We start from the raw sequence: 27,349 nt of genomic DNA, 5'->3' as shown, positions 1-27,349 counted from the left end.
CAAAAATAAACCCTTAAAACGTTGAAAGTCAACGCTGTTAAGATTTAATTGCAGGACTTTAAGACTGCACCTTGTCAGTGTAGCCAAATTTTTCAGCCTAATCAAGTTCTCCAGTCTAAGTTTAACAAGGATCTCTAATCTAATCGAGCACTCTAGTCTCCCCAAGCTGTCTAGTTTAAGTTCTAGCCTAACTATGTACACCAGCCTAAGTACTCCATTCCCAGTTCTACAGTTTAATCAAGCTGTTTAGTCTATGAGTTCTCAAGCCTAATCAATTGTACCAGCCTAAGTATTCCATTCTTATTTTTTTATTGCCCACAAGGGGCTAAACACAGAGGGGACAAACAAGGATAGACAAAGGGATTAAGTCGAATACATCAACCCCAGTGCAATGGTACTTAATTTATCGACCCTGAAAGGAGAAGGCAAAGTTGACCTCAGCGGAATTGAACTCATGCAGATGAAAAGCTAAGCATTTTGCCCAGTATGCTAATGTTTCTTATTTTTATTGCCCACAAGGGGCTAACACAGAGGGGACACAAGGATAGAAAGGGATTAAGTCGATTACATCACCCCAGTGCAAAATGGTACTAATTTATTGACCTGAAAGGATGAAAGGTAAAGTCGACTCGGTGGAATTTGAACTCAAACGTAGCGCAGACGAAATACCGCTAAGCATTTTGCCCGTATGCTAACGTTTTTATTTTTTTATTGCCCACAAGGGGCTAAACTAGAGGGGACAAACAAGGACAGACAAACGGATTAAGTCGAATACATCGACCCCAGTGTGAAACTGGTACTTAATTTATTGACCCCGAAAGGATGAAAGGTAAAGTTGACCTCGGTGGAATTTGAACTCAGAATGTAACGGCAGACAAAATACGGCTGGGCATTTCACCCAGCGTGCTAATGTTTCTGCCAGCTCGCCACCTTTTAAGTATTCCATTCTTACCAAATTCTCTACCCCAATCAGGCAGTTATTGATACAAGAAAATACATTACTTACTCCAATAAACAAACTATCTCTCATGGCAGCAAGTAAAGGCTGCTGTGACATTTTCCTTCTGTTATAAGTATCACCAGGATTAGATGCAACCCCTTCATTGTTAGTAGCAGTGGTAGTGGTGGTGGTGGCAGTAGTAGTAGCTTCACTTCTTTCTCCAGTTATTTTCTCATCAAAGCCTGCTTGTTGACCATTTTTCTCAGATGTCATCTCTCTTCGATTTAGGTTATCTTCAAGTTCATTACTCTGTGGAATTGGAGAGGAATATGAGTGAATATGTGCTTAGTTAGAACTTTTCCATTTCCTAAAAGTAGAAGTCTCTTTTTTCCCAACATTTACATCAGCACCACATTTTCATTAGTCCGATCTCCAATCAAAATGTGATCTAGAAGTAAATAAGAGACCCACAAAATTATAGTCTTATTAACAACAACCTAGCTGAAACTTTTAGACAGTTTTCATTTCTGTCTGAATATTGATTTCAAATTTTGGCACAAGGCCAGCAATTCTAGGGGGAGTGGGTAAGTCAATAAAAAATTGACCTCGGTGTTCAACCAGCCTTTATGTTATCAATCACAAGAAGTTGAAAGCTAAGGTCAACCATGACAGAATTTGAACTCAGAACATTGCAAGACAAAATGCCACCAAGCATTTTGACCAGTGTGCTAATGATTCTGTCAGGCTCACCACCCTAATTTCAAACAGGAAATTTCAAATTGGAAAACAAAATAGAAGCTTATTATAGTCTCCATAGTAACAATCACATGACAGAAATATCTCCTCATCCCCACAGAATGATCGTCATCTTCCACAGAAGTTTTTTTTTAATTTTTTATCAGGATTTGAGTACAAATGTATCATTCCTTCAAGTCTTACTGAAATACATACTATATTGATATATAGTTGTCTACTATCAGATCATAGACCATCTTTTCATAGTACCATATTTGATGGAGTATAAGAGACGCATATTTTTTTCAAAAACAATGTCTCAAAAATTCACCCTGGGTCCTATATGCAAATTTGGTTCTTCCCATAAACCAATTTTTTTCCCCCATATGCACTAAAAAATTTTTTCTCAAATATGCACTGCAGAAATTGTAGTACATCTAATATGCTTGTACATCATTTATACCATCAAATAGGTACGGCAGTGTGATAAGAAGCTTGATTCCCAACCACGTGATTCAGAGTTCAGTACCAGTGTGTAGTACTTTGGGCAAGTGTCTTCTACTATAGCCTCATGTCAACTAAAGAGTTTTGAATGAATTTGATAAACAGAAACTGAAAGAAGCCTCTCGTGTGTGCATGTGTGTGTGTGTGTTTACGTGTGTGTGTGTGTGTGTGTGCGCCGTTTTGTCTGTGTTTGTCCTTCTCCCCTCCTCTACCTGCCACTTGACAACCGGTACTGGTAGGTTTACGTCCTTGTAACTTAGCAGTTCAGCAAAAGAGATCAATAGAATAAGTACCAGGCTTTAAAAAAATAAATGCTGGGGTCAATACATCTGACTAAAGATTCTTCAAGGCGTGCCCCAGCATGGCTGCAGTCTAATGATTGCAAGCAGTAAAAGATAACAGATAAAAAAAAATGCTATAAATCAGACACAGAAAATTGAAGTCTGACAGATAAATAAATGAAGCAACCTAAGGGATATTTGGGATCTTTTCAGTTTGAACGGCAGTATTTTAAAATAATTTCCATGTAACTAAAAACTTTTAAACTTCGTATACTGGTAGAATGTGTTTATAAAACATCTTTTTCTCTTGGCTTTATTGAGAAAATTCTATAGTTTGTAAGATATTTGTTGTTTTTTTTTTCTTCAATTTCTGCAATTTCAACCAATCAATGACATCTATTTGAGGTGAAAACATTCTGTGCCGTATGAATATGTCCCTCGTTTAAAAGTATATTGAAATACAATAGATCGATACTAGGGTCATAATTATGGGTGACAATTTCATATGACACCGCTAGAAAAAATTGCCGTTCAAACCGAAAAGATCCAGTATTTGTATCACAAAAGCACAAAACTTAAAGTTACCACTTTTCTTACACTGGCACTGCATTGGGTTCCAGTTGATTTGGTCAATGGAACAGCCTGCTTGTGAAATTAACACGCGGATGGCTGAGCACTCCGCAGACACGCATGTACCCATAACATAGTTCTCAGGAAGATTCAGCTTGACACAGAGTGTGACAAGGCTGGCCCTTTGAATTACAGGTACAACGTATCAATTTGTTGATGAGTAGACTGGAATAACATGAAATAGAGTGTCTTGCTCAAGGATACAACATGCCACCAGGAATTGAACTCAAGACCTTGCAATCATGAGCCTAAATCCCTAACCACTGAGCCACGTGGCTTCACTCAAAGTTACTGGCCTCAATTTTACTCCTCTTAAATTCTATGTACCTCAGTTCACATTTCATTTAATTCAGAGAAATTAGTATCAGATCCTCTGAGGCTGACTGGTGTTCTGTTCAGAGCTAGGTTTACTTCTCAACTACTCAACATCTTGAAATGGAATTAAGCACCAGCACTTAGCAACCCCATGGTGCTGAGGAGACATTGCTATTTTTTACCACTGCATTGCAATGGTGGAAATTATATCAAGGAGATAAGATATAGAGGTACAACTCTCTGGTCAGTAAGTTCGAAGGAGAGGGGCTTTCTCCGTCCTGGTTGCGGATCTGTGGAATAAGCTGCTGGACGAGATAGTGAAGATGCCGACAACCGCTCAGTTCAAAGTCTCCCTTGACCACAAATGGCCTGAACTCTTTGCATGAACACCACCCTGTACATAACTCCATGTCCCCCTATATGGCCTTGCTTTTTGCTTTTTGAGCCAAAAAATTAACTTAACTTAACTCAACTATTACAGGCACACTTGTAATAGATCTGAACTTACATATCTGTGTTATATTCTTTTTAATAGTAGAGTCTGGAAGAAAGAGCTCTACCCATGGTTTCTGCAGGCTTTTCAATACCAATAAGATTAATGTTATCATTTTCTTCTTGAGTAAGTATAAACTGATGATTGCAAGAAAAACATAGTGAGGAAAAGGACGATGAAATGCTATGTCCATGTAAAAAGACCCAGTGGCTTTGTAAAGACCATTCTTCAAGAAAACTGTGACAGAGGATAGAAGGAAATGCAAACATCATCATCATCATCGTCATTGTCGTTTAACGTCCACTTTCCATGCTAGCATGGGTTGGACGATTTGACTGAGGACTGGCGAACCAGATGGCTGCACGAGGCTCCAATCTTGATCTGGCAGAGTTTCTACAGCTGGATGCCTTTCCTAACGCCAACCACTTTGAGAGCGGGTGCTTTTATGTGCCACTGGCACGAGGGCCAGTCAGGCGGTACTGGCAACGGCCATGCTCAAATGGTGTTTTTTATGTGCCACCTGCACAGAAGCCAGTCCAGCGGCACTGGCAATGACCTCACTGAAATGTTTTTTCACGTGCCACCGGTACAAGTGCCCATAAGGCAACGCTGGTAGCAATCACACTCGAATGGTGCTTTTTATGTGCCACCAGCACGGAAGCCAGTTAGCTGCTCTGGCAATGATCATGCTCAGATGGTGCTGGGGAAAAAGAAATGGACAGTGTTGGACAACAAATGGAAAAGATTAGTGTACAATATGTCATGATCACACTACTACAATTCTTATCAGATGTTGAGTGTTCAAGCAAATAATAAACTGGAAGAAAATTCCAAAGGAGTTACATTTTGAGGAGGAAAGGTTAGATAAAGTAACTGATGCAGAGGCCTGGAGAAAGGACAAAACATGAGTAATGAGATTAGGAAAGAAGCCTGAGTTGGGTGTTTCTGTGTGACAATGATACAAGATCGGCTAGATCCAAGGTACTGAGGCTATTGTAGTAGTGTTAGAAGTAGCATGGTGGAGGAGATTGCACATCTTAGCTATGGGGTTGATATAACTAACTAACTTCCTACCCACAAAATGTTAGGCCTTGTACCTGTAACAGAAAAGCTCGTTAATTATTGTCACAACAAATATCATTTACCTGGACTGTAGTATTTTTGTATGATGTTATAATTTGACCTTTTGGATTAACTTTTGGAGCTCCGGCACCAGGTCTGCCCCAGGGGTCATATGGAGTTATTTGTTCAGCTGAAAAATATTTAAGAAATTAGAAAACAAAATATTTAATCCTTTATCATTCATATTAATCAGTCAACCATAATATTTATTCATTTACACTGTTTTGAATGAATCAAGCATTATCTTGTGGCTTTGAGATTTTGAAGATATGATTATTTATTTATAATGTTGAAAAATTTAAAAGGCCAAACAATGCAAATAGGTTTTAAGATGAGGGAACATAAACTAAAAGTAAATTACCTGGTAATCTTTGGTTGTATATGTATCCAATATTTCGGGACATACAAGTCCCTTCTTTAGGGTTAAAAAGAAACTATCCTTGGAAAGATGTTTTTTGTCGGAAATAAAATAATTCTCTGATTATATTTGAATTTTCAAGTGTTTCTCTTTTTCATGAATGTTAATTTTAATCACCTCTTCTGTAATTTGCAGCAAATGTGCTTGTGCATTTATGCCATGTTATGTATTGCATGCATATTACAAAAGAGGTGATGAAAATTGATTTGTGGAGTGATAAGTTAATAACTGACGTCACTAACATTCATGAAGAAGAGAAACGCTTGAAAATTCAAATGTAATCAGAGAATTATTTTATCTCCAACAAAAAACACCTTTCCAAGGGCAGTTCCTTTTTAACCCTGAAGAAGGGACTTCTATATCCCAAAATATTGGATACATATATGACCAAAGATTACCAGGTAACTCACATTTAGTCTACGTTATCTCATCTTAAAACCTATTTGTATTGTTTGGCCTTTTAAATCTTTCAATGTTATATTCCATATACAATGCTTCAAGCAAACTATAATATCTGGTTATTTATTTTTACAGTAACATTGTATGGTAGGTATGACAGGCCAGATCTGATTGGTTTGAACATATAATTGGTAGAACAAATAAGCATTAAATTAGAATAATTTTAATGTTAAAAGGTTAGAGAAGAACACATTGGACAGTGTGGCACTGGGTTCCCTGAACTTAAGAAAAAGATGGGATAGTCATGGTAGGAATGCCATTGATTGTAGATCTGCTTCATCAAGACTTCAATACTAGCAATATAACAGAAGCTTGCAATAAGCACCAAAACACAACCAGTGGGTTTTGTGAAAATATCAATGGAAATGATGGAGTCTCTTTGTGGTTACTTGACTTGCTAGAAGTAGCAGTGAAATCTCTCTTGAATTTTACTTTACTGTCATAAAATAGTGAAGGACACTTTGGATAATGATAACATGGGCCAGATACATGTTTCCGTGTCGTGACCGCCTCTCGACCAGACGGGGCCTGTTTAAATGCTGAAGGGTTAAATGCCCCCATTATGACTTATCTGCAAATAACAATACAAATCATTTTATGCCTGATGTGTTCAGTAAGGAATAACAAAAGTTACTGTTAGGTGCAGATACTTATTTATGTTAACACAACAACTACTATATGCTTGCCCAGCCTATTAGAAATAGCTGCCAATCAGATCACATTCTACCCATTTAAGAAAAGGAGAAGTATACCTATTTCTTTACTACCCACAAGGGGCTATACACAGAGGGGACAAACAAGGACAGACAAACGGATTAAGTCGATTATATCGACCCCAGTGCGTAACTGGTACTTATTTAATCGACCCTGAAAGGATGAAAGGCAAAGTCGACCTCGGCGGAATTTGAACTCAGAACGTAGCGACAGACGAAATACTGCCAAGCATTTCGCCCGGCGTGCTAACGTCTCTGCCAGGAGAAGGAGACATTGGGTTATGTAGTCCCTGAGAAATACCACGTCTGAACACAAGGTGGGATAGAACAGCTGCAATGCCAATTATCTGATGAATTGGGGCTAACTTAGGCTAAGCAACAACCGAAATAATGAACTGAGTGTTAAAATATGTAATGAAAATAAAATAACATTTGGGGTTTTTTTATTGTTTTTTTTTTAATAATAAGAGTATTTTCACAATTTCATGTTATACAATGTGCTCCACTTATATCTCCTATTTGTCTATCAGTCAAGCAAACAAAGACGAACAGAGTTCCCTTGATACATGATGCAACAGCCATGTTGCTTACTTGGGCAAGGCATATAACTATACTTTCTTCAGTCTGCCTGACTGACAATGAGTTCCACTCCTATCACAGAGCTACACATTTAGCATTAGGAAATGTCTCCTGTTGCTACAGGAACAACAACAATAACAGCAGCAGCAACAGAAGTGGAGGCACAATGGCCCAGTGGTTAGGGCAGCGGACTTGCAGTCGGAGGATCATGGTTTCGATTCCCAGACCGGGCGTAGTGTGTGTTTATTGAGGGAAAACACCTAAAAGCTCCACGAGGCTCCGGCAGGGGCTGGTGGCGACCCCTATTGTACTCTTTCGCTCCAACTTTCTCGCACCCTTTCTTCCAGTTTCTGGTCCCCCAATTTCCTTCGTAGCCGCCGAGCCTGGATGCGCATTCATCCATCCGTCGATGCTCTCGATGTCGGGGGTTGACTTGCTTTCTCTTCTGCGGGTCTTACAAATAGCAAAGGACCACGTATCGGACTTCTCCCACTACGGACGAAGACCGCTTCGCTCAACAAAAAAACAAACAAACAAGCAGCAACAGCAACAACAACAACAGTAGAGGCACAATGGCCCAGTGGTTAGGGCAGCGAACTTGCGATCGTAAGAACGCGGTTTCGATTCCCAGACCGGGCTTTGTGAGTGTTTATTGAGCAAAAACACCTAAGCTCCATGAGGCTCCGGCGGTGGGTGGGGGAGGAACCCCGCTGTACTCTTTCACCACAACTTTCTCTCACTCTATCTTCCTACTTCTGTCACAAAGCAGAGGAACCATGGTGTAACCCACTGTGGTGTGGTAAATTTTCAGATCCTAATCTAGATTGCGAATCCTCTGTACCCCAGGATGGTTCAGCTCTCCACCCGTTAAAAGCCACCATTTATGGAATGAGGATAACAACGTAGCTTTTGCACCCATGCAACCACCAGTCTATCGCGTGTGGTGGGTGGATCTTCAAGTTGCCACACACATTCTTAGTAACTTACAGTAGGCTCAAATTAGAGGTGGCTAATGGCGTGAGTCCTGATTGGAAGAAGAAGAGGAAGACAACAACATACATACATACATACAGACATAGGCGCAGGAGTGGCTGTGTGGTAAGTAGCTTGCTAACCAACTACATAGTTCTGGGTTCAGTCCCACTGCGTGGCATCTTGGGCAAGTGTCTTCTGCTATAGCCCCGGGCCGACCAATGCCTTGTGAGTGGATTTGGTAGACGGAAACTGAGAGAAGCCTGTCGTATATATGTATAAATATATATATATATATATATATATATATATATATATATATATGTATGTGTGTGTATGTGTTTGTGTGTCTGTATTTTTTCCCCTAGCATTGCTTGACAACCAATGCTGGTGTGCTTACGTCCCCGTCACTTAGCGGTTCGGCAAAAAGTGACTGATAGAATAAGTACTAGGCTTACAAAGAATAAGTCCCGGTGTTGATTTGCTTGACTAAAGGTGGTGCTCCAGCATGGCCGCAGTCAAATGACTGAAACAAGTAAAAGAGAGATAAAAGAGAGAGAGAGATACATACATACACACATACATACATGACAGGCCTCTTTCAGTTTCCGTCTACTAAATCCACTCACAAGGCTTTGGTAGGCCAAGGCTGTAGTAAGTAGGAGACATTTGCCCAAGGTGCCACACAGTAAAAAAGAGCAATACCTTTCTCTTTTAACCATTGTTGCTTCTTTCTTTCTGCGAGTGTTAACAGAACAGGTTTCTCTGCACATTGTGTAGACTGTTGATCCTTATTTGGTTTTGCTAGGACTAGTTCACTTTTGGCAAAGTTGTTTGGACTATAGTCTGGTCGGCTGAATTTCGCTTGCACTTCATGGTGAATATACATTTCTTTATTGTGACTGGAAAACAAAATTTGCAGAGAATATACTGTTATTTAAGTGAAAACAATAAACAGATAATTAGAAACTAAGCACAGAGGGTTCTACATCTTGACCCTTTAGTATTCAGATTTCCCTGTCAAATATAACATTTGTTTATTCACATTGTTTTGAATTAGTCATGCATTCCCTGGGCATGGACACATTGAAACTCTGACGTCTGGCAGCTGACTTGGCAGACACCCATAAAATTATTAACCATCTTACAAACAATAACTCTGAGCACCTTTTCAAACTCCACCCATCTAACACCCGTGGACATATTTACAAAGTCAGAAAACAGCACAGCTCCCATGACTTTAGGAAACATTTTTTCACACTAAGAGTTGCTGAAGTATGGAACAAACTGCCAGCATCAGTTGTTAGTTGTCGGAGCACTGCATCCTTCAAAACTTCCAAGCTTTCTGAGATTCACCAAAACTACACCTGATTTTCTCCCCGCCATACACACACAAGCATGTATCTGACTCATACATTGTTCGCTTTCCAGACATTTGTACATTACTGCATATACTTTATATGCACTTTCTGACAAGTTGTGGTGCACCTGAGCACTGTATACAATAATTTCATTATTATTATTATTATTATTATTATTATTATTTGCTGATCTGATTGTTTATTTCTAGAATTATTTAGCAGAGTAAGTGTGAAAGGTCAAATATGACCAGTTTGAAAATAAAACAGTGTGGAAGAAGGATGAGTGACCGGAAGGGAGAGGGAGTGACGTCATGTCAAGAGACCAGAAGGGAGAGGAAATAACATCATGTCACGAAGCAGTGGGTTCAAACAGCCTCTTCCTTATGGACGTGTTGCAAGCAGTAGATGTGTGCTGGGAGCAATCATAGGGTCATAGTCCTTTATGGCCTGAGGTCGGGTGGAGCATATGCATGGTTTCCCATAATCTGATGCTTGGAGGGACTGTTACTGATTGCACCTTAAGATAAGAGCAACCTTTGTGCCTCAGGTAGAATATTTTAGCTGGATACGGCCAGTTTAAACGTTAAAGAGTAAAAGGATTCTCCAAGACTGGTAGGTGACAGCAACTATGTTCTGCTTCATGGTTTGTACCATCATCTCCAATAAAAGCCACACCCACTCCTCCTTCATCTTCTACACTTAAGTATCATCCACATATGTTCTAGATGCCTCATACCAAATTTGCAGAGAATCTGTAAACAGAGACATTGAAAGCATCCTGCAATGAACCAAACCAATCTTATCTCATTCAACACCACAAAAAAAATAATGGACTGCCCCAGTCCACTAACCCTTTTGAGACATATGGTGTTTTGGTATGTGTAGCCGAAAAGGCCAAAATTTTTTTTCTATTGAGATACAGCTACTGAAAGATGATCTCTGATTAGCTATTACACTTCAAAACCAACCATTCACAACATTTGTTCCATCAAAGGCAGCAAGCTGGCAGAAATGTTAGTACACCGGGTGAAATGCTTAGCAGTATTTCGTCTGCCTTTATGTTCTGAGTTCAAATTCCATCGAGGTTGACTTTGCCTTTCAATCTTTCAGGATTGATAAATTAAGTACCAGTTGCATGCTAGCAATGTAATCGACTGACCCCCTCCCCCAAAATTTCGGGCCTTGTGCCTAGAGTAGAAAAGAACATTTCTTCTATCAGGTTGATGAATCGGCCACAAAGTCCTTTCAGCTTCTCTCACTTGGGCCGATAAATCAGCCTGGGTGTCCCAAGAGGGTTAAGTAGTATATATTGGGTCATCCCATAAATAATGCAATTTTTTCAATTGCATGAACTAAAAGTCAGAGGGGAACAGGATAAAGTATCTGCATCAACTTGCTATAAAAGCAGGTAGTGATTTTAACTTATTCTTGGTGCAAGTTTTGAAGAGTGCAGTTCGATTTTAACAGTTATTTTTTTTCAAAGCTATATTGGAAGTGACAAAGGAGCATAATCAGCATATTTTGCTTTATGAGTTCAATAAAGACAACAATGCAATGGAAAGTGTGAGGAATATCAATGCAGTATATGGGCATTGGACAATAAGTATAGGCCAGTGTCAATGGGGTCACAGAAACTACAGTCTAGAAGATGAGACTCATTCTGGAAGACCTGCAGAGCTCAGCGAGTACATCCTGCAAGCCTTGGTGGAACAAAATCCTATCGTAACAGTTGAGGAACCATCAGAGCAGCTTGGATTTGGTCATTCAACCATTCATCAACACCTGTGTGCCATCGGAAAAGTCAGAAATTTGGGCCAATGTGTTCCTCACAAACATTCTGAGTCTAATCACGTGCAGAGAGTGAATGTGTGCTCTTCCTTGTTGTCACGTCTCATGAATGAACCTTTACCTTTTTTGGACCAAATAGTGACTGGTGACGAGAAATGGGTTCTCTATAAATATGTCAAGCACTGAAAACAAAGGGTAGGGAAAGGAGAAACACCGGCACCCCAGGCTAAAGGAGGTCTTCACCCATGTAAGGTGTTGTTATCTGTTTAGTGAGATATTAAAGGTTTAGTCCACTTTGAACTTTTAAACTCAAACCAAACGATAACAAAGGAGATCTACTGTGAGCAGCTTGAGTGGTTTAAGTCAGTGCTAGAAGAAAACAACCGTCTTTGGTTTCAAGACGAAAGGTGATAATGCCTGGTCACATAGAGCAAGGATGACATTCCAAAGGCTGGAGCAGTTTGAATGGGAAACAATACCCCTACCACCATATTCACTGAACATTGCCCCATCTGATCATCAATTATTCCACAGTCTTCAAAATCATTTGGACAGAAAAATATGAATTCTGAAGACGAGGTTAGAACAATACTGGAGGAGTATTTTCCGTCATAGACAAATGAATTTTGAAAGAAGGGCCTTGCAAGTCTACCAGATAGATGGAAGAGCATTGTAAAAAATTAATGAAAGTATATTTTAGATTAAAAAAGAACTTTGTCAATCTTAATTTTGAAACATAAAAGAAGTATTAAAAAACCACATTATTTATGGGATGACCCAATAGGAACCACACGTAAGTATAACTCGCCACTGTTAGCTGTGGGAGGCTTGTATAGTTGATTTCAAGCATTGACGTAAGACCACAAATTTGTAGGTGCATGCCTATCTGCCTGCATGTGTGTGAGTGTATGTGTATATGTGTGCTCGTGTGTATGCGCGCGTACATTTTCGGAATTGAAAACAGCACAGCTAGAGCGTTAACTTAAAATTTCGGGAGTTGTCTCCCCTTTGATATTACTTGAATTTCAACAGAAACCGACAATTCTTTCCCTCCATTGATGACAGTCGCTGATGGAGGAGTAAGATATTTTGTAATTTGTTCAGTTTTAATAAATGAATACCTTTGTTTTTGTTGATCAGTTTTGCTTGGCTTCTTAGAGATTTCATCCGTACTACCTGGAAATACAAATACATATAATTCATAAACCACTAGATCAGATATCAAAGCAACTGATGGTTGAGAGACTGAATTTTCTAATTAAATATAGTGATGCCAATGGTTTAATGCAGTGGTTCCCAAACTTTCTAGAGTCGCGACCCACTATTTATCACACCAGTTTATGATGACCCCACTTAACTCTACTGAGTAAAAACATTAACAGCAGTTAATCAAAGCTAATGTGTAATTTTATAACTTTTTGCAACCCACTAAGATTCCGTTCGCGGCCCATCTGTGGGTCACGACTCATAGTTTGGGAACCACCTTTAGTCGAGCAAATCGATCCCGGGACTTATTCTTTGTAAGCCCAGTATTTATTCTATCGGTCTCTTTTGCCGAACCACTAAGTAACGGGGACGTAAACACACCAGCATCGATTGTCAAGCAATGCTAGGGGGACAAACACAGACACACAAACACACACATACATATATATATATATATATATATATATACATATATACGACAGGCTTCTTTCAGTTTCCGTCTATCAAATCCACTCACAAGGCATTGGTTGGCCCGGGGCTATAGCAAAGACACTTGCCCAAGATGCCACGCAGTGGGACTAAACCCAGAACCATGTGGTTGGTAGGCAAGCTACTTACCACACAGCCACTCCTGCGTGTATATATATATATATAATATATATATATATATATACATATATACGACAGGCTTCTTTCAGTTTCCGTCTATCAAATCCACTCACAAGGCATTGGTTGGCCGGGGCTATAGCAAAGACACTTGCCCAAGATGCCACGCAGTGGGACTAAACCCAGAACCATGTGGTTGGTAGGCAAGCTACTTACCACACAGCCACTCCTGCGTGTATATATATATATATATATATACGTGGTCTGATCAATAAGTATCCAGACTGTTGCCATAGTAACGAAGTTAAAGCATGCAAAGTCAAGCTGCTCGGCACAGATTGACCTTAAAATCTGCTGTGCATGTGCACTGTTTCTTAACATTCTAGCTGACTTCTGCTGTTTACAGCAGTGCTTAGAAGAAATGTGTAGCATGTGATCCTCGTACTGACCATCACAGAGAAAGTTGAGCAGAGAATCTGCATCAAATTTTTCCAAAAGCTTGGCAGTACTTGCTCAGAAGCTTACGCAAAGTTTTCAAAAGGTTTTCATCATTCTCGACGCGACCGGGGAGATCTTGTGCAACTGAAACCCAAGTGTCTTTTTGGTCAACTGAAAAGCAATTTTGGGCATAAACTTGGCAGACATGCATCTCATACCCAAATCTTCAGTGGTAATGGACTGGACCATAACTAATCTGCACATCCTCTAATAACTCATGGATAATGATTCAATGATTTCCCCTCACAGCTGCATACACATCTGCAAGGTTCTTCTCAGTTCTGCTGATTGCAGGTCTCCCAGAACACTCATCAATATTGATATTTTTCAGCCATCTTGGAAACATCTGAACCACTTGAACATTTTGCGTAAGCCTCTGAGCAGGTATCGCCGTGACAACTTGCTTTGTCAGGGTCAATGTGACAATCACATGCTACACACTTTCCTTCCAAGCACTGCTGTAAACAGCGGAAGTGAGCTAGAACATTAAAACTTAGTGTGCATGCACAGCAGAGTTCAAGGTCAATTTTTGCCAAGTGGCTTCATTCTGCGTGCTTTAGCTTTGTTACCATGGCCAGTAACAGTCCAGTTACTTATTGATCAGACCTCGTATATATACTCTTTACTCTTTTACTTGTTTCAGTCAGTTGACTATGGCCATGCTGGAGCACCACCTTTAATCGAGCAACTCAACCCCAGGACTTATTCTTTGTAAGCCCAGTACTTATTCTATCAGTCTCTTTTGCCGAACCACTAAGTGACGGGGACATAAACACACCAGCATCGGTTGTCAAGCAATGCTAGGGGGACAAACACAGACACACAAACACACACATACATATATATATATATATATATATATATATATATATATATTAACAATTGAGGATAAAATCTTTAAAGAAATTATCAGTAGTTAGCGTGAAAAACCTCGTAAGAGAAAAAATCCGTAAATTCTTCCTCTTTGAAAATATTCATTTATATTATATTGAGGGTACTACTATTCGTAGATACCACACGCTAAGAGGGACCAATGCGGTCAAAACTACTAAAAATAAACCAAATTTTACCGAATGCAAAACTTCAAAACACATCATTTTAAAAAAAGAATTCAGTTACATATCACATGTGATTTCGCATTTAATGCAGAATATGCATTTCATGTTCATCAGTGCAACAAACTCAAGAAATATAAGAAAAAACATAACATTACACCCTCTTAGCGTGTGGTATCTACGAATAGTAGTACCCTCAATATAATATAAATATATATATATATATATATACGATGGGCTTCTTTCAGTTTCTGTCTACTAAATCCACTCACAAGGCTTTGGTCGGCCTGAGACTATAGTAGAAGACACTTGCTCAAGGTGCCACGCAGTGGGACTGAACCCGGAACCATGTGGCTGGCAAACAAGCTACTTACCACACAGCCACTCATATATATATATATATATATATATACATCATTGTCAGCATCAGTGTCACCACTACCACCATCATCATCATTATTTAACATCCACTTTTCCATTGCTTACATAGATCAGACAGCATTTGTTGAGACATATTTTGTATAACCAGATGCCTTTCCTATCACCAACCCTCACCTGTTTCCCAAGCAAGGTAATATTTTCCTCATAGCTAGATACATATTTCCAGAGAAGGCTGGAAATGAACAATATCACTTGTATGATGATGGTGCTCATTTAGAGGGACCCCAGATGGTGGAGACACAGGACCAGCCATCTCCAAGGAGAAAAGACCATCATGGTAACCCCAGCATGGCCTCTTTCTAATATCTGAAACCAGTTTCAAAAATATAAAAGAAAGACAATGAAGATGAAAATGCAGAAAATTCAAGACTTACGGGGTAAATTTTGCGACTGGTTATCTTTGGTTACAACTGTAGAAGAAGGTATTTTCCCGACTGATTTCAATATTTCTTTCAACTGGGACTGACTCACGATAATAGATTCAGCATATGGATGTTCACTTTTCAAATTTCCATTACTAGTCTTCTGAGAATGATTTTTCTTCCTGTTAAATCGATTTGATTTTATTAATATCTAAATGTATGACATAATTTGATGTTACTATAAGATTCTGAATTATTAAGTGTCATGTATTGAACTCTTAATAAATATATAACAAATACTATATATTCATTTAAATAATTAAAAACTACCAGTTACATGACATGTATAAGTTTTATGGGTTTTTTTCTTATTTTCTTTCTTATATATATTGTGATTAAGATAAATGGGTTGATCCCATTGCTACAGGATCACGGTTAATGTTGTTACACCTTCTCATACATTCTGCTGTTGGTTGTGCTTCTGTTACTGTGAGATAGAAATTTGTAGTTTACGTCTATTTAATTTTTGCTCCTATACCTTGCTTATGATATAAGTAAATTACAAAGCTTGACATTAAGCTCATCTTGAGAGATGAAACATATTTTCAAAATTTACATCTTTATGTTATGATCATCGGTTATGTAGTCGAGAAGAATGTCTGGAAGAGATTTAAGCTAGAACTTAGACAGTTTTAATTTATTCCAACCAACAGCATATGTCTAAACACAACATGCATAATAGAATTAAAAAAACAGCAAGCAACCTGATTGAATATGCAGTGGTGATATGAATAACAGAATTATGATGACATTACAATGGAACAGGAGAGGAGTCATAATGACTCCTTGAGCCAGTTTCTCAGTTTCTGTAGTATATATATTCACCACCTTGAGGGGACGCCAGACTGTTGCAAGATTACTCATTTTTACCAGCTAAGTGGACTGGAGCAATGTGAAATGAAGTGTTTTGCTCAAGAGCACAACATGTCACCCAGTCCAGGAATTGAAACCACAATCATGAGTCCAACACCCTAACCACTAAGCCACGTGCTGCCACTAATCCAATGGAATATTACAGCATTAAAATAAGACACTAAAGTATGCAATAATTTTCTTAACGTCTTTTCCCTTGGTTTATTTCTAAACCAAGGCAAACATTTGTCAAGTGGGACTGAACCTGGAACCGTGTGATTGGGAAGCAAGCTTCTTATCACACAGCCACTCTTTTGTGTAATAGGCATGGCTCTGTGGTTAAGTAGCTTACTTGCAACCATGTAGTTTTGGGTTCAGTTCCACTGCACAGCACCTTGACTAAACGTCCCCAACTATAGCCCTGGGATGACCAGTGTCTTGTCTACTACACTATGCACATCCCAGAATAAGACAAAGAACAAACTTAAATATAAAATAGAAGTAAACAGAGTAAATATATATACATTAAAGATGAAGTTTGAAATCTGGAAAATTATACTCTTGCCAATTATTTTTTTTAATTAAAAATACAAATTTATTTTGAAATGGGTACAAGACTGAATTCTATTGGCTAGTGTTAGAGTTAGTGTTATAGTTAGCTGGTAGTTTTAGATCTTCTATGTTACTGTTTCTTTTGGACCTATCCTTCAAGACAAAATCATTTTAGGTGAACACGCACCAAATTAGATACAACAAGCTACCCATTCTGTCAGTCTGTCTCACTTTCTCTCCAAAAGCAGATCCAATTATATATCGTCTTACACACCCTGTTCTTTAACCTGTACTTTATGTGTTGTAGTATTTTGTATATTCTAAATCAGTGTTTCTCAACTATTTCCTATTTCTCTATTGCCGACAAGGGGCTAAACATAGAGGGGACAAACAAGGACAGACAAAGGGATGAAGTCAATTACATCGATCCCAGTGCATAACTGGTACTTAATTTATCGACCCCGAAAGGATGAAAGGCAAAGTCGACCTAGGCGGAATTTGAACTCAGAACGTAACGGCAGACGAAATACAGCTAAGCATTTTGCCCAGCGTGCTAACATTTCTGCCAGCTCGCCACCTTATATTCAGTTTCTTAACTATTTCCTATCTATAGAACCCTTTGATTCCTATTTTACTTGGATGGACTCTCCTAGCCGTTCAATGTAACAAAAAACCCTTTAGTATTTTTATAATTAAATATTATTAGGAACTATAAAAATAATTAAAATATTTTGTGTACTGTAGAAGAATAACCTATTTATTGCAGATAAATTTTAACAAAATTTTATATGGACCTTCCCCAAGGGCAATATGGACCTACACAAAAGCCATATTAATCTTCCACGAGGGCCATATGGACCTTCCTCAAGGGTCATATGGACCTTGCTCAAGGGCCATATAGACCTTGCCCGAGGACCATATGAACCTTCCCTCAAGGGCAATATAGACCTACACAAAAGCCATATTAACCTTCCTCGAGGGCCATATGAACCTTCCTCAAGGGTCATATAGACCTTGCTCGAGGGCTATATGGACCTTGCCCAAGGGCAATATGGACCTTCACAAAAGCCATATTAACCTTCCTTGAGGGCCATATGGACCTTGCTCGAGGGCTATATGGACCTTGCCTGAAGACCATATGAACCTTCCCTGAGGGCAATATGGACCTTCACAAAAGCCATATTAACCTTCCTTGAGGGCCATATGGACCTTCCTCAAGGGCCATATGGACCTTCCTCAAGGGCCATATGGACCTTGCCTGAAGACCATATGAACCTTCCCTGAGGGCAATATGGACCTTCCACGAAAGCCATATAGACCTTGCCCAAGGATCATATAGACCTTCTCCGAGGATCATATAAGACCCCAGGTGGGAACCACTGCTCTAAATCATACATTTGTTCTTGATTTGGAGTACAGTCTATACCACACTCACAGATATCAAGTTATCAACTCTCAGACACAAAACTGATGATTCATAACCCGTCATTGGCACCGTGGAATATTCCAAGCCAAAGCATTCAATACTTGCTGCTTCCAGTCCACTTACATGTGTATAAACCAAGAAGTACAATAGATACAGACGAGAGTGAAAGTCAAAGAAATGCAGTAAAGGGGATTAGTTTACTGTGGTGAGTCCTAATATCCTTATGAATCTGGAAAAAGTAAGAACTTGCTTCTGTTTATTCTCCCTTGAAAATTCTATAAATGTTTCATCCATAGCAGTGGTTTCTTAAATGGGAGCTGATATTCTGCAGTGACTATTGGGTTATGAAAACAAGCTGTCCTAAGGTAACACTGAATTCTATTATCACCTTTCTAAAATTGCCTCTGTATTTTCCATATTGTAGCCTATTCTTTCGGTAATACTGTACAGTAGGAGGCACTGGGAATAAGGTATATAGCCAAGGAGGTGGTGGACCTAAAGGATATGAAGATCATTGATAAACTAGGTCACCAAGAAGGCAGAATTCATGATTATCTAAAAAAAAAACAAAAAAAACATTGCATGGAAAAAAATAAATAAGAAGAACATGTCTCATCATCATCATAATCGGCAGCGGCAGTAGCAGCAGCAGCAGCAGAAGCAGCATGGGCATTATCATTTAATATCTATTTTCCATACTGGTATGGGCTAGACAGTTTAGCAGGAGCTGGCAAGCCAGAAAACTGAACAATTTCTGCTGTAGCATGGTTTCCATGGCTGGATGCCATTCCTAATGCCAACCACTTTACAGAGCATACTAAGTGCTTTTTATGTGGCACCAGCACATGTGAGGTCACCAAGTAACTTGCAAGGCAACACCCTTCAACTGAGATGGGTGCAGTAATGAGGGAGGTGGCTTTGTATCTGATGATGAGAGAGAGAGAGAGAGGGAGGTTAGAATAAGACAGAGGAGCAGGGACAGATATCTTTGCAGTAGAGGAAATGCATGGCTACTCTAATTAGAAAAAGGAGAAGATGGTAGTAAAGATGTTTCAGGGTATGCCCTTGAGTCACAGGAAGGAGAAATGAAAAAGTCACCCCTACTTCTGAACAGTTTTTTGGGTGTTCGCTTGATTGGCAAGTGATTGAAGCCTCTTCCTGTTATCTTTCATCGGTTGGTTAGCTACAACAGTCATTGCAGAATGTGAGTTTTGCTTGTGGTTTAGTGGCATAGAGTTAATCTGAAGAGAAAAGAGAAAGCAACCATTGAAATTAACTACCAGATTCAGTATAAGTTTTGATAGTTGACAGCCTCCTAGGAGTTGCTATGTATTATTAACCCTTTAGCGTTCAGATTATTCAATCAAACATAATGCCTATTGATTCCCATTGATTTGAATTAATCATGCATTATCTCATATCTTCAAGAGCTTGATGGTGTAATTACTTAATGTAGAATAACATTGTAGGGTAGGTGTGAGAGCCTGGATCTGGTCAGTTTGAACATAAAACAGATTAGCTATTTTGGCTGGATATGGTTTAAATACTAAAGAGTTAAAGCTTAATAACAACCCCCACTTCTCTCTCTCTCTCTCTCTCTTTCTCTCTCTCTCTCTCTCTCTCTCAAGCCTGTAACCATTAGCACACATAAGCTAATGTCTTTTAAATGCCTAACCATTCTTCCAGTCACAAGTAAACTACTCTCTGATTTTACATTTTTATATGTTTATATTTATCGTTTCCATAGGAATTTCAAATTAATTCCCATCAAACTCTCTTTTGTAGCTCAGGAAATAATATTTCCGAAACAAATATTCAAATGCAAGAAGGTAAAAAATAAATGTAAAACTTAACAAATCTTACTGTCTTTCCAAAACAGTGCTTGATTTTCAATATTAATTCCTTGACTTCAACTGAGACACTTCTATAAACTATAAAAATATAAGAAATGCCTTGTAAAAATCATTAATTAACATTTCCTAAGTATAATACAATAAATGATGGACAGCAGGTTGGAAATTGTATCAAATGGTTTATAAAATAGTTAAACTGAAGTGGGTATAAAGAATATAAACAAAAATTAAGCAGAAAAACAGGAAAAGCAGAAAAGCAAGAGTTCAGAGCAATTCCTTATAAGTAAGCAGATATCCTAAGTTCATATTTTCATGTCACAGACAAAAGAAAAGAATCTGAGTAGTGCTGCATAGTGGTTCATCTCAGATCATCTTTGTGCACGTTCAGTCCACTGCTGGACAAAGGCCTCAGCATGTTCTCTCCACCCTCCATCATCTGATATTTAACAGTTTGCATTCTAACCTTCTGCATGGTCTCCTCCTTCTCCTATTTTCGGGATGTGGTGTCCACCTTATCAATTTCCTATCCCATCTGTTATCCTTTCTTGTAAATACATTCCATGAAAGACCAATTCAGAGTTTTATTTTCCAGTGCAGCACTTATAGCCAACTCTTATCTACCTGGATTCTATCTCTCTTCATTTAACATTGGATTTTAGGCATTTGGTCCGTCTAAGCACATATTGTCTGCATCTATTTTTTTTTTTTTCTTGTTTCAGCTCAGAGCTGTGGCCATGCTGATGCACCGCCGTTGAATTTTTTGGGGAGGGAGCCAGTCGATTAAATCAATCCCAAGTACGCAATTGGTACTTAATTTATCGAGCCCAAAAGGATGAAAGGTGAAGTCAACCTCGGCAGAATTTGAACTCAGAGCGTAGCAGCAGACGAAATACCACAAAGCATTTTGCCCGGCGTGCTAACGATTCTGCCAGCTCACCGCCAAAAAAGAAGATATAGACAATATCTTCTTTTTTTTTTTAGTCATTTCTACTCATTATGTATCAATATTTCATAGCATTTAAGAAATTCCTGACCCACCCATAATATCAAAGTATCTCTTTCAATAGTTTTGTTGGGGTATTTTGTGTGTGTTGTTTAGTCATAGGTCTAAATTTAATTTTGAGGAAATGGTGAGGCGAACGTCATAAAACTCAATAAGTTTTAAGGGCACCATACTGCTGTAGCTGTAATAAGTTATTTTTTTCTTTTAGTATGTCAAGATCATTATGTCAGCATAATTCTATACAGTAAATAAATGGTTTTATTAGTCTTTATATTTTTTATGTTATATGGAAACACTAATCTTCGTATCCAAAAACTAACACAAGTACTCTTGTAAAGAGAAGCACTCCGTCGGTTACGATGATGAGGGTTTCGGTTGATCCGAATCAACGGAACAGCCTGCTCGTGAAATTAATGTGTAAGTGGCTGAGCACTCCACAGACACGTGCACCCTTAACGTGGTTCTCAGGGATATTCAGCATGACAGAGAGAGCGACAAGGCCGGCCCCTTGAAATACAGGTACAACAGAAACAGGAAGTAAGTTGTGGTGAAAGAGTACAGCAGGGATCACCACCATCCCCTGCCGGAACCTCGTGGAGCTTTTAGGTGTTTTCGCTCAATAACACTCACAACGCCCGGTCTGGGAATCGAAACCGCGATCCTATGACCGCGAGTCCGCTGCCCTAACCACTGGGCCATTGCGCCTCCAAGTACTCTTGTACTACTAGATCAACCACAAACACTGATGATATCATATGTACACTTTTTACTCTTTTACTTGTTTCAGTCATTTGACTATGGCCATGCTGGAGCACCGCCTTTAGTCGAGCAAATCAACCCCAGGACTTATTCTTTGTAAGCCTAGTACTTATTCTATCAGTCTCTTTTGCCAAACCAAATTACGGGTACATAAACACATCAGCATTGGTTGTCAAGCAATGCTGGGGGGACAAACACAGACACACAAACATATACACACACATATATATATACATATATACGATGGGGTTCTTTCAGTTTCTGTCTACCAAATCCACTCTCAAGGCTTTGGTCGGCCCGAGGCTATAGTAGAAGACACTTGCCCAAGATGCCACACAGTGGAACTGAACCCAGAACCATGTGGTTCATAAGCAAGCTACTTACCACACAGCCACTTCTACGCCTTGGCAGGCAGGTGACAAAAGGGAGCAACAGGCTATGGAAAATCACCCATAATGAACCCTGTCTGACCCATACAAGCTTGGAAAAGTAGATATTTTAAAAAATCATTAATATAAAATAAGACATATAATACACCAAGCAAATAAGTATTAAGGATGTCCAGATATTAGTGCATTATAGGGATCTTTTCGGTTTGAATGGCAGTTTTTAAAAATAATTTCCACGTAACTAAACACTTTTAAACTTCGTATACTGGTAGAATGTGTTTATAAAACATCTTTTTCTCTTGGCTTTATTGAGAAAATTCTATAGTTTGTAAGATATTTGTTGTTTTTTTTTCTTCAATTTCTGCAATTTCAACTAATCAATGACGTCTATTGAGGTGAAAACATTCTGTGCCATATGAATATGTCCCTCGTTTAAGAAACAGATTGGGTTTATTTACATTTCTGAAGAAAAAATATACCCTTCCCCCACCCCTAACCCTAACCCTAACCCTAAAACGGATTGAAATGCAATAGATCGATACTAGGGTCATAATTATGGGTGACAATTTCATATGACACTGCTAGAAAAAACTGCCGTTCAAACCGAAAAGATCCCATTATAGCCATTTCAAGCGGCTCCATTTAATTGATCAATGCAAGCATTAATTTGAAGTAACCACTTTCCTCGGATGCATGAGACCATACAGGTTTGCAACACTCAGGATACTCCATTATAATTTTAGCAAGTTCTTACTGGTGATAAATTAATTAATGTCAAATACTCTTCCCCGCCCGTATTTTACTGTGACTATAAATTCACCATGTCCACATAAAAGAATATGCCTCAGATGATGCTAGCAAGATAATGGTATATAGGTGATAACCAGAATGAGGAAGGACAGGGGTGACTTAAACTATATTGTGATTATCAATTAAAAGGGGCCTAAAATAGAAAATAAAGAAGGTCATAATGAGATCTGAGCAGGCATTAAGTGTACAGGGGGGGGGGGGATGTATATCTAAATTTAGCAAAATTTATATGTGTGTGTGTATACATATATATATCTACACACACACACATATATATACATACACACACAAATACACATACACACACATACACACACACATACACACACACAAACAAACAAAAATAAGTAAATAGGCACAGGAGTGGCTGTGTGGTAAGTTGCTTGCTTACCAACCACATGGTTCCGGGTTCAGTCCCACTGCGTGGCACTTTGGGCAAGTGTCTTCTACTATAGCCTTGGGCCGACCAAAGCCTTGTGAGTGGATTTGGTAGATGGAAACTGAAAGAAGCTCGTCGTATATATGTATATATATGTATGTGTGTCTGTGTTTGTCCCCCTAACATCGCTTGACAACCAATTGTGGTGTATTTACGTCCCCGTCACTTAGCGGTTCGGCAAGAGAGACCGATAGAATAAGTACTAGGCTTGCAAAGAACAGGTCCTGGGATCGATTTGCTCGACTAACGGTGGTGCTCCAGCATGGCCGCAGTGTCAAATGACTGAAACAAATAAAAGAATAAAAAAAGTAAGTAACTCTGCTAATATCTATGTTTCTATAGTCTTTTTCAATGGTTATTGATTTATTGTGATTCTATTTTTACCAGTTCATACAAAAATTCAAAAGTAGATTCCAGTTCAAGCAGACCTGACAGATCTAAACAAGAAGGAAAGAAACGGAGAATGAGGGAGGGAGGAGTGGAGAGAGAGAGAGAGAGAGAGAGAGGGAGACAGAGAGAGAGGGGGAGGGGGAGTGCAGGAGACAGAGACAGAAAGACACAGAGAGAGAAAGGGAGGAGGTGTAGATTCTGAATGTGCTATAATCTCCATGTAGTTCATGTTTTCAACAATGTCAAGGTACACAATACATTGTCAGCACAACATACCACATTGAACTGATGTAATTATCATCAAGTTTATTGTATTATGTCTGTCGCATCCTACTCCTTCAGTACTCACTGCCAGCCATTGATTAAAACCTAACAACTAATCCCAAAGACAAATGTCAATCAACAGTTATAAATAAAAACTCAACATTGCAAGAATAGATGAGGGATTAAGAAATTTGCTTTGCAACCATAAGCTTTCCAAGTTTGATCCTACTGTGAGGCACTATAATAGAAATAATGGCAGAGTCCTAAACATTAACTTATAGCCTAGGAATTGAACCCAAAACCACTGTGTTCAGATGGGGAAATAATGATAACCAACAAACAGAATTCTGTCAAGAATTGATGACATCAACAAAAAATTACCCAGTCAAATCTCTGGTTGACACATCAAGAGCTTGTTTTCTTTTCTTATCAGCAGATAGTTGACCAGTGAAAACAATAGAACAGATGCCTAGCTCATTAGATCACATTTGTGAATGAACGACATATGGGATTGTCATTAATGATTTTGTCTTTGGTGCCTTTTCTTTGACTGATCATGGCTATACATAGATGGTGTACCCAATCACAGTTATTGTCGTTACTGACTTACACATCTCTCATGGATACACACACAAACTAGCTCGCTTGGCATAAATATTCTTTTGTGTCATTTGTTGCGACATTGTTTTCTTTCCTTTTATTGATAGGTGTGGCCGTGTGGTAAGAAGTTTGCTTCCCAACCACATGATTTGTGGTTCAGTCCTACTGCATGGGACCTTGAGCAAGTGTCTTCTACTATAGTCGTGGGTTGATCAAAGCCTTGTGAGTGGATCTGGTAGACAGAAACTAAAAGAAAACTGATATGTGTGTGTGTGTGTGTGTGTGTGTGGTGTGTGTGTGTGTGTGTGTGTGTTTGTGTCTGTGTTGTCTCACACCATCCCTTGTTCGAAAATATAAGGACGCAGTTAGTGTGTCGATAGCCAGCTGGAGATGTTTTCCTGGGGCTAAATAGCAGTAATGTTCATCCTAAACAGGCTTGCCACTTTACATTGGCAAATAAACTTTACTCTAATCATTCAGAGTTTTAGAACTCTCTCTCTGTGTATGTGTGTGTGTGTGTATGTATGTATGTATGTATGCATATATGTATGTGTGTATGTACATATGAATGCATGTGTCTGTGTGTGTATATATATATAATTTTTTTCCCACATCTACAAAACTTTCGTTAACACGGGGGCTAACTCAAACTGTTACTCAATAAATACAAGCCCAACTGTATGTGCTGTGTGCATATACACACACATCCACACACACATATATATAGAGAGAGACAGACAGACAGGCAGTGAGAAAGAGAGAGACAAAGAGAGACAGAGAATTTTTTATTCATCATAAGGTTGAGGAAAAGAGGGGACAATACGAGGACAGACAAAACAAACATTGGGGTCAGGGAATCGAATGAGACGAAACGTATGAATAAACAAACAATTAAAATGTATACAATTAAATGAGAATGAGTGATTTACAAAAAAATGAAGTGGAGGAAGCGGTCGACCCCACAAACCACTTACTCACACTGAAGACTTTGCTTTCTCCTTTTTTTATATTCTCATTTAAACAAGTTCTTTCACTCAGAGTCAACAGACAGAGCGAGAGAATTTCAGTATAGAAAGCACTTGTAGCACTCAAATGATTTGAACTTACACTCTGATATCTTCACTAAAGACCAAGTCAGCAGGGTAAAGAGTAGCTATAAGGGTAATTCAAGTGACAAGATATGGAGACAATGAGACGAAGATTCAAATAAACAGATAAAACCTTAATTTAAATGTATAAAATATATACTCATGTATACATGTGTAGTGAGACTAATTTTATAATTACATGTTTAGATCGTGGCCGTTGCCAGCCTTGCCTGGCACCTGTGCTGGTGGCACGTAAAAAGCACCCACTACACTCTCGGAGTGGTTGGCGTTAGGAAGGGCATCCAGCCGTAGAAACACTGCCAGATCAGACTGGAGCCTGGTGCATCCTTCTGGCTTCCCAGATCCCCGGTCGAACCGTCCAACCCATGCTAGCATGGAGAACGGACATTAAATGATGATGATGATGATATAAGTACTTGGAAATCGGCTCCAGGCGTAAGTCTCTAATGATTGGTCATGCCACCTATCATGTGACGTTGAAGTATTTTGTCAAGTCAAGCATTTGGATTGGTCTAGTTTTACGCGGGAGATGAAGTGCGTATCCAATCACATTGTGCAATAGACCACGAGGCGTGGCAAATTAGAAACGTTAGCCTACACCACATTTTGTCAATTAATAGCATGAAATGTTGTGTTAACAACAAACAAGATGAGGACAAATATCCATCAGATGTAAACATTGTACATAATTCCTCATCTCTTAAATATAGAACTGTAATAGCATGATATTTTTCATTTTCACTGATGAGGTGAGACATAGCAGGCAAGGGAAGAGTTTGTTTTCAGAAAGCCACGTTATGTTCTTTCTGTTCTTGTTGAAGCATGTGTAACCATGTCCAACTGAATTTGAAAGGCCAGCTATGAATGATTTTCTACAGTTCATATTTTGTTTGTGATGTATTTATCTGGTTTGTTATATAATCTTATTTAACTGAAGAATAAAGAGATCTAGTTTTTTTTTCATTCACAAAATATGCATTTTTTAAAAGCAGTAAAAAACCTGAAAATCGGCTATAATAGTATAATTTTCCAGTCTAATTGCTATAAAGGTATGATGTTGTGGAGGAAAAAGTTACAGAGGTTTAAAAATTGCAAAAACTGTATTTTTAGCCAATAGCGAGATAGAAATTTTCTGCGTTTAATGGAGCGGTGTCAACTTTAAGGTTGTACCCTGTGGAATTTATAGTTTGGCATCTTCGTTGTAAGTTTCTAAATAAACAGAAATCTTTATATATAAAAGTCAAGTTGTGTGTCTGTCTCCTACGATTTAGATTCCAAACTACTCCCACATTTTGCGGTGCAGTTTAACCAAAACCGGGTATCTTATAGTCGTGATTCATATCGAGCCCTTCTGGGTATTAGCGC

At 38.8% G+C, this 27,349-nt stretch overlaps 1 protein-coding gene across 2 annotated transcripts in view; it reads right to left on the bottom strand.

The window, feature by feature from the left end:
* The window catches only part of LOC115221244, a 101,493-nt gene that overhangs the window by 59,160 nt on the left and 14,984 nt on the right, over positions 1-27,349 (bottom strand). For both annotated transcript variants that reach the window (XM_036510890.1, XM_036510889.1), the window contains exons 2-8: positions 20,232-20,299; positions 19,473-19,609; positions 15,491-15,660; positions 12,432-12,486; positions 8,867-9,063; positions 5,044-5,150; positions 1,007-1,249 (exon numbers count right to left, since the gene is read on the bottom strand). In XM_036510890.1, coding sequence (XP_036366783.1) covers positions 1,007-1,249; positions 5,044-5,150; positions 8,867-9,063; positions 12,432-12,486; positions 15,491-15,660; positions 19,473-19,600 — 900 coding nt within the window. In that variant the 5' untranslated portion in view covers positions 19,601-19,609; positions 20,232-20,299. The remainder of the gene's footprint in view (positions 1-1,006; positions 1,250-5,043; positions 5,151-8,866; positions 9,064-12,431; positions 12,487-15,490; positions 15,661-19,472; positions 19,610-20,231; positions 20,300-27,349) is intronic.

Source organism: Octopus sinensis, linkage group LG18, assembly GCF_006345805.1.
Source record: "Octopus sinensis linkage group LG18, ASM634580v1, whole genome shotgun sequence".
Taxonomy (NCBI): domain Eukaryota; kingdom Metazoa; phylum Mollusca; class Cephalopoda; order Octopoda; family Octopodidae; genus Octopus; species Octopus sinensis.
This window is presented reverse-complemented; position numbering and strand designations above follow the sequence as displayed.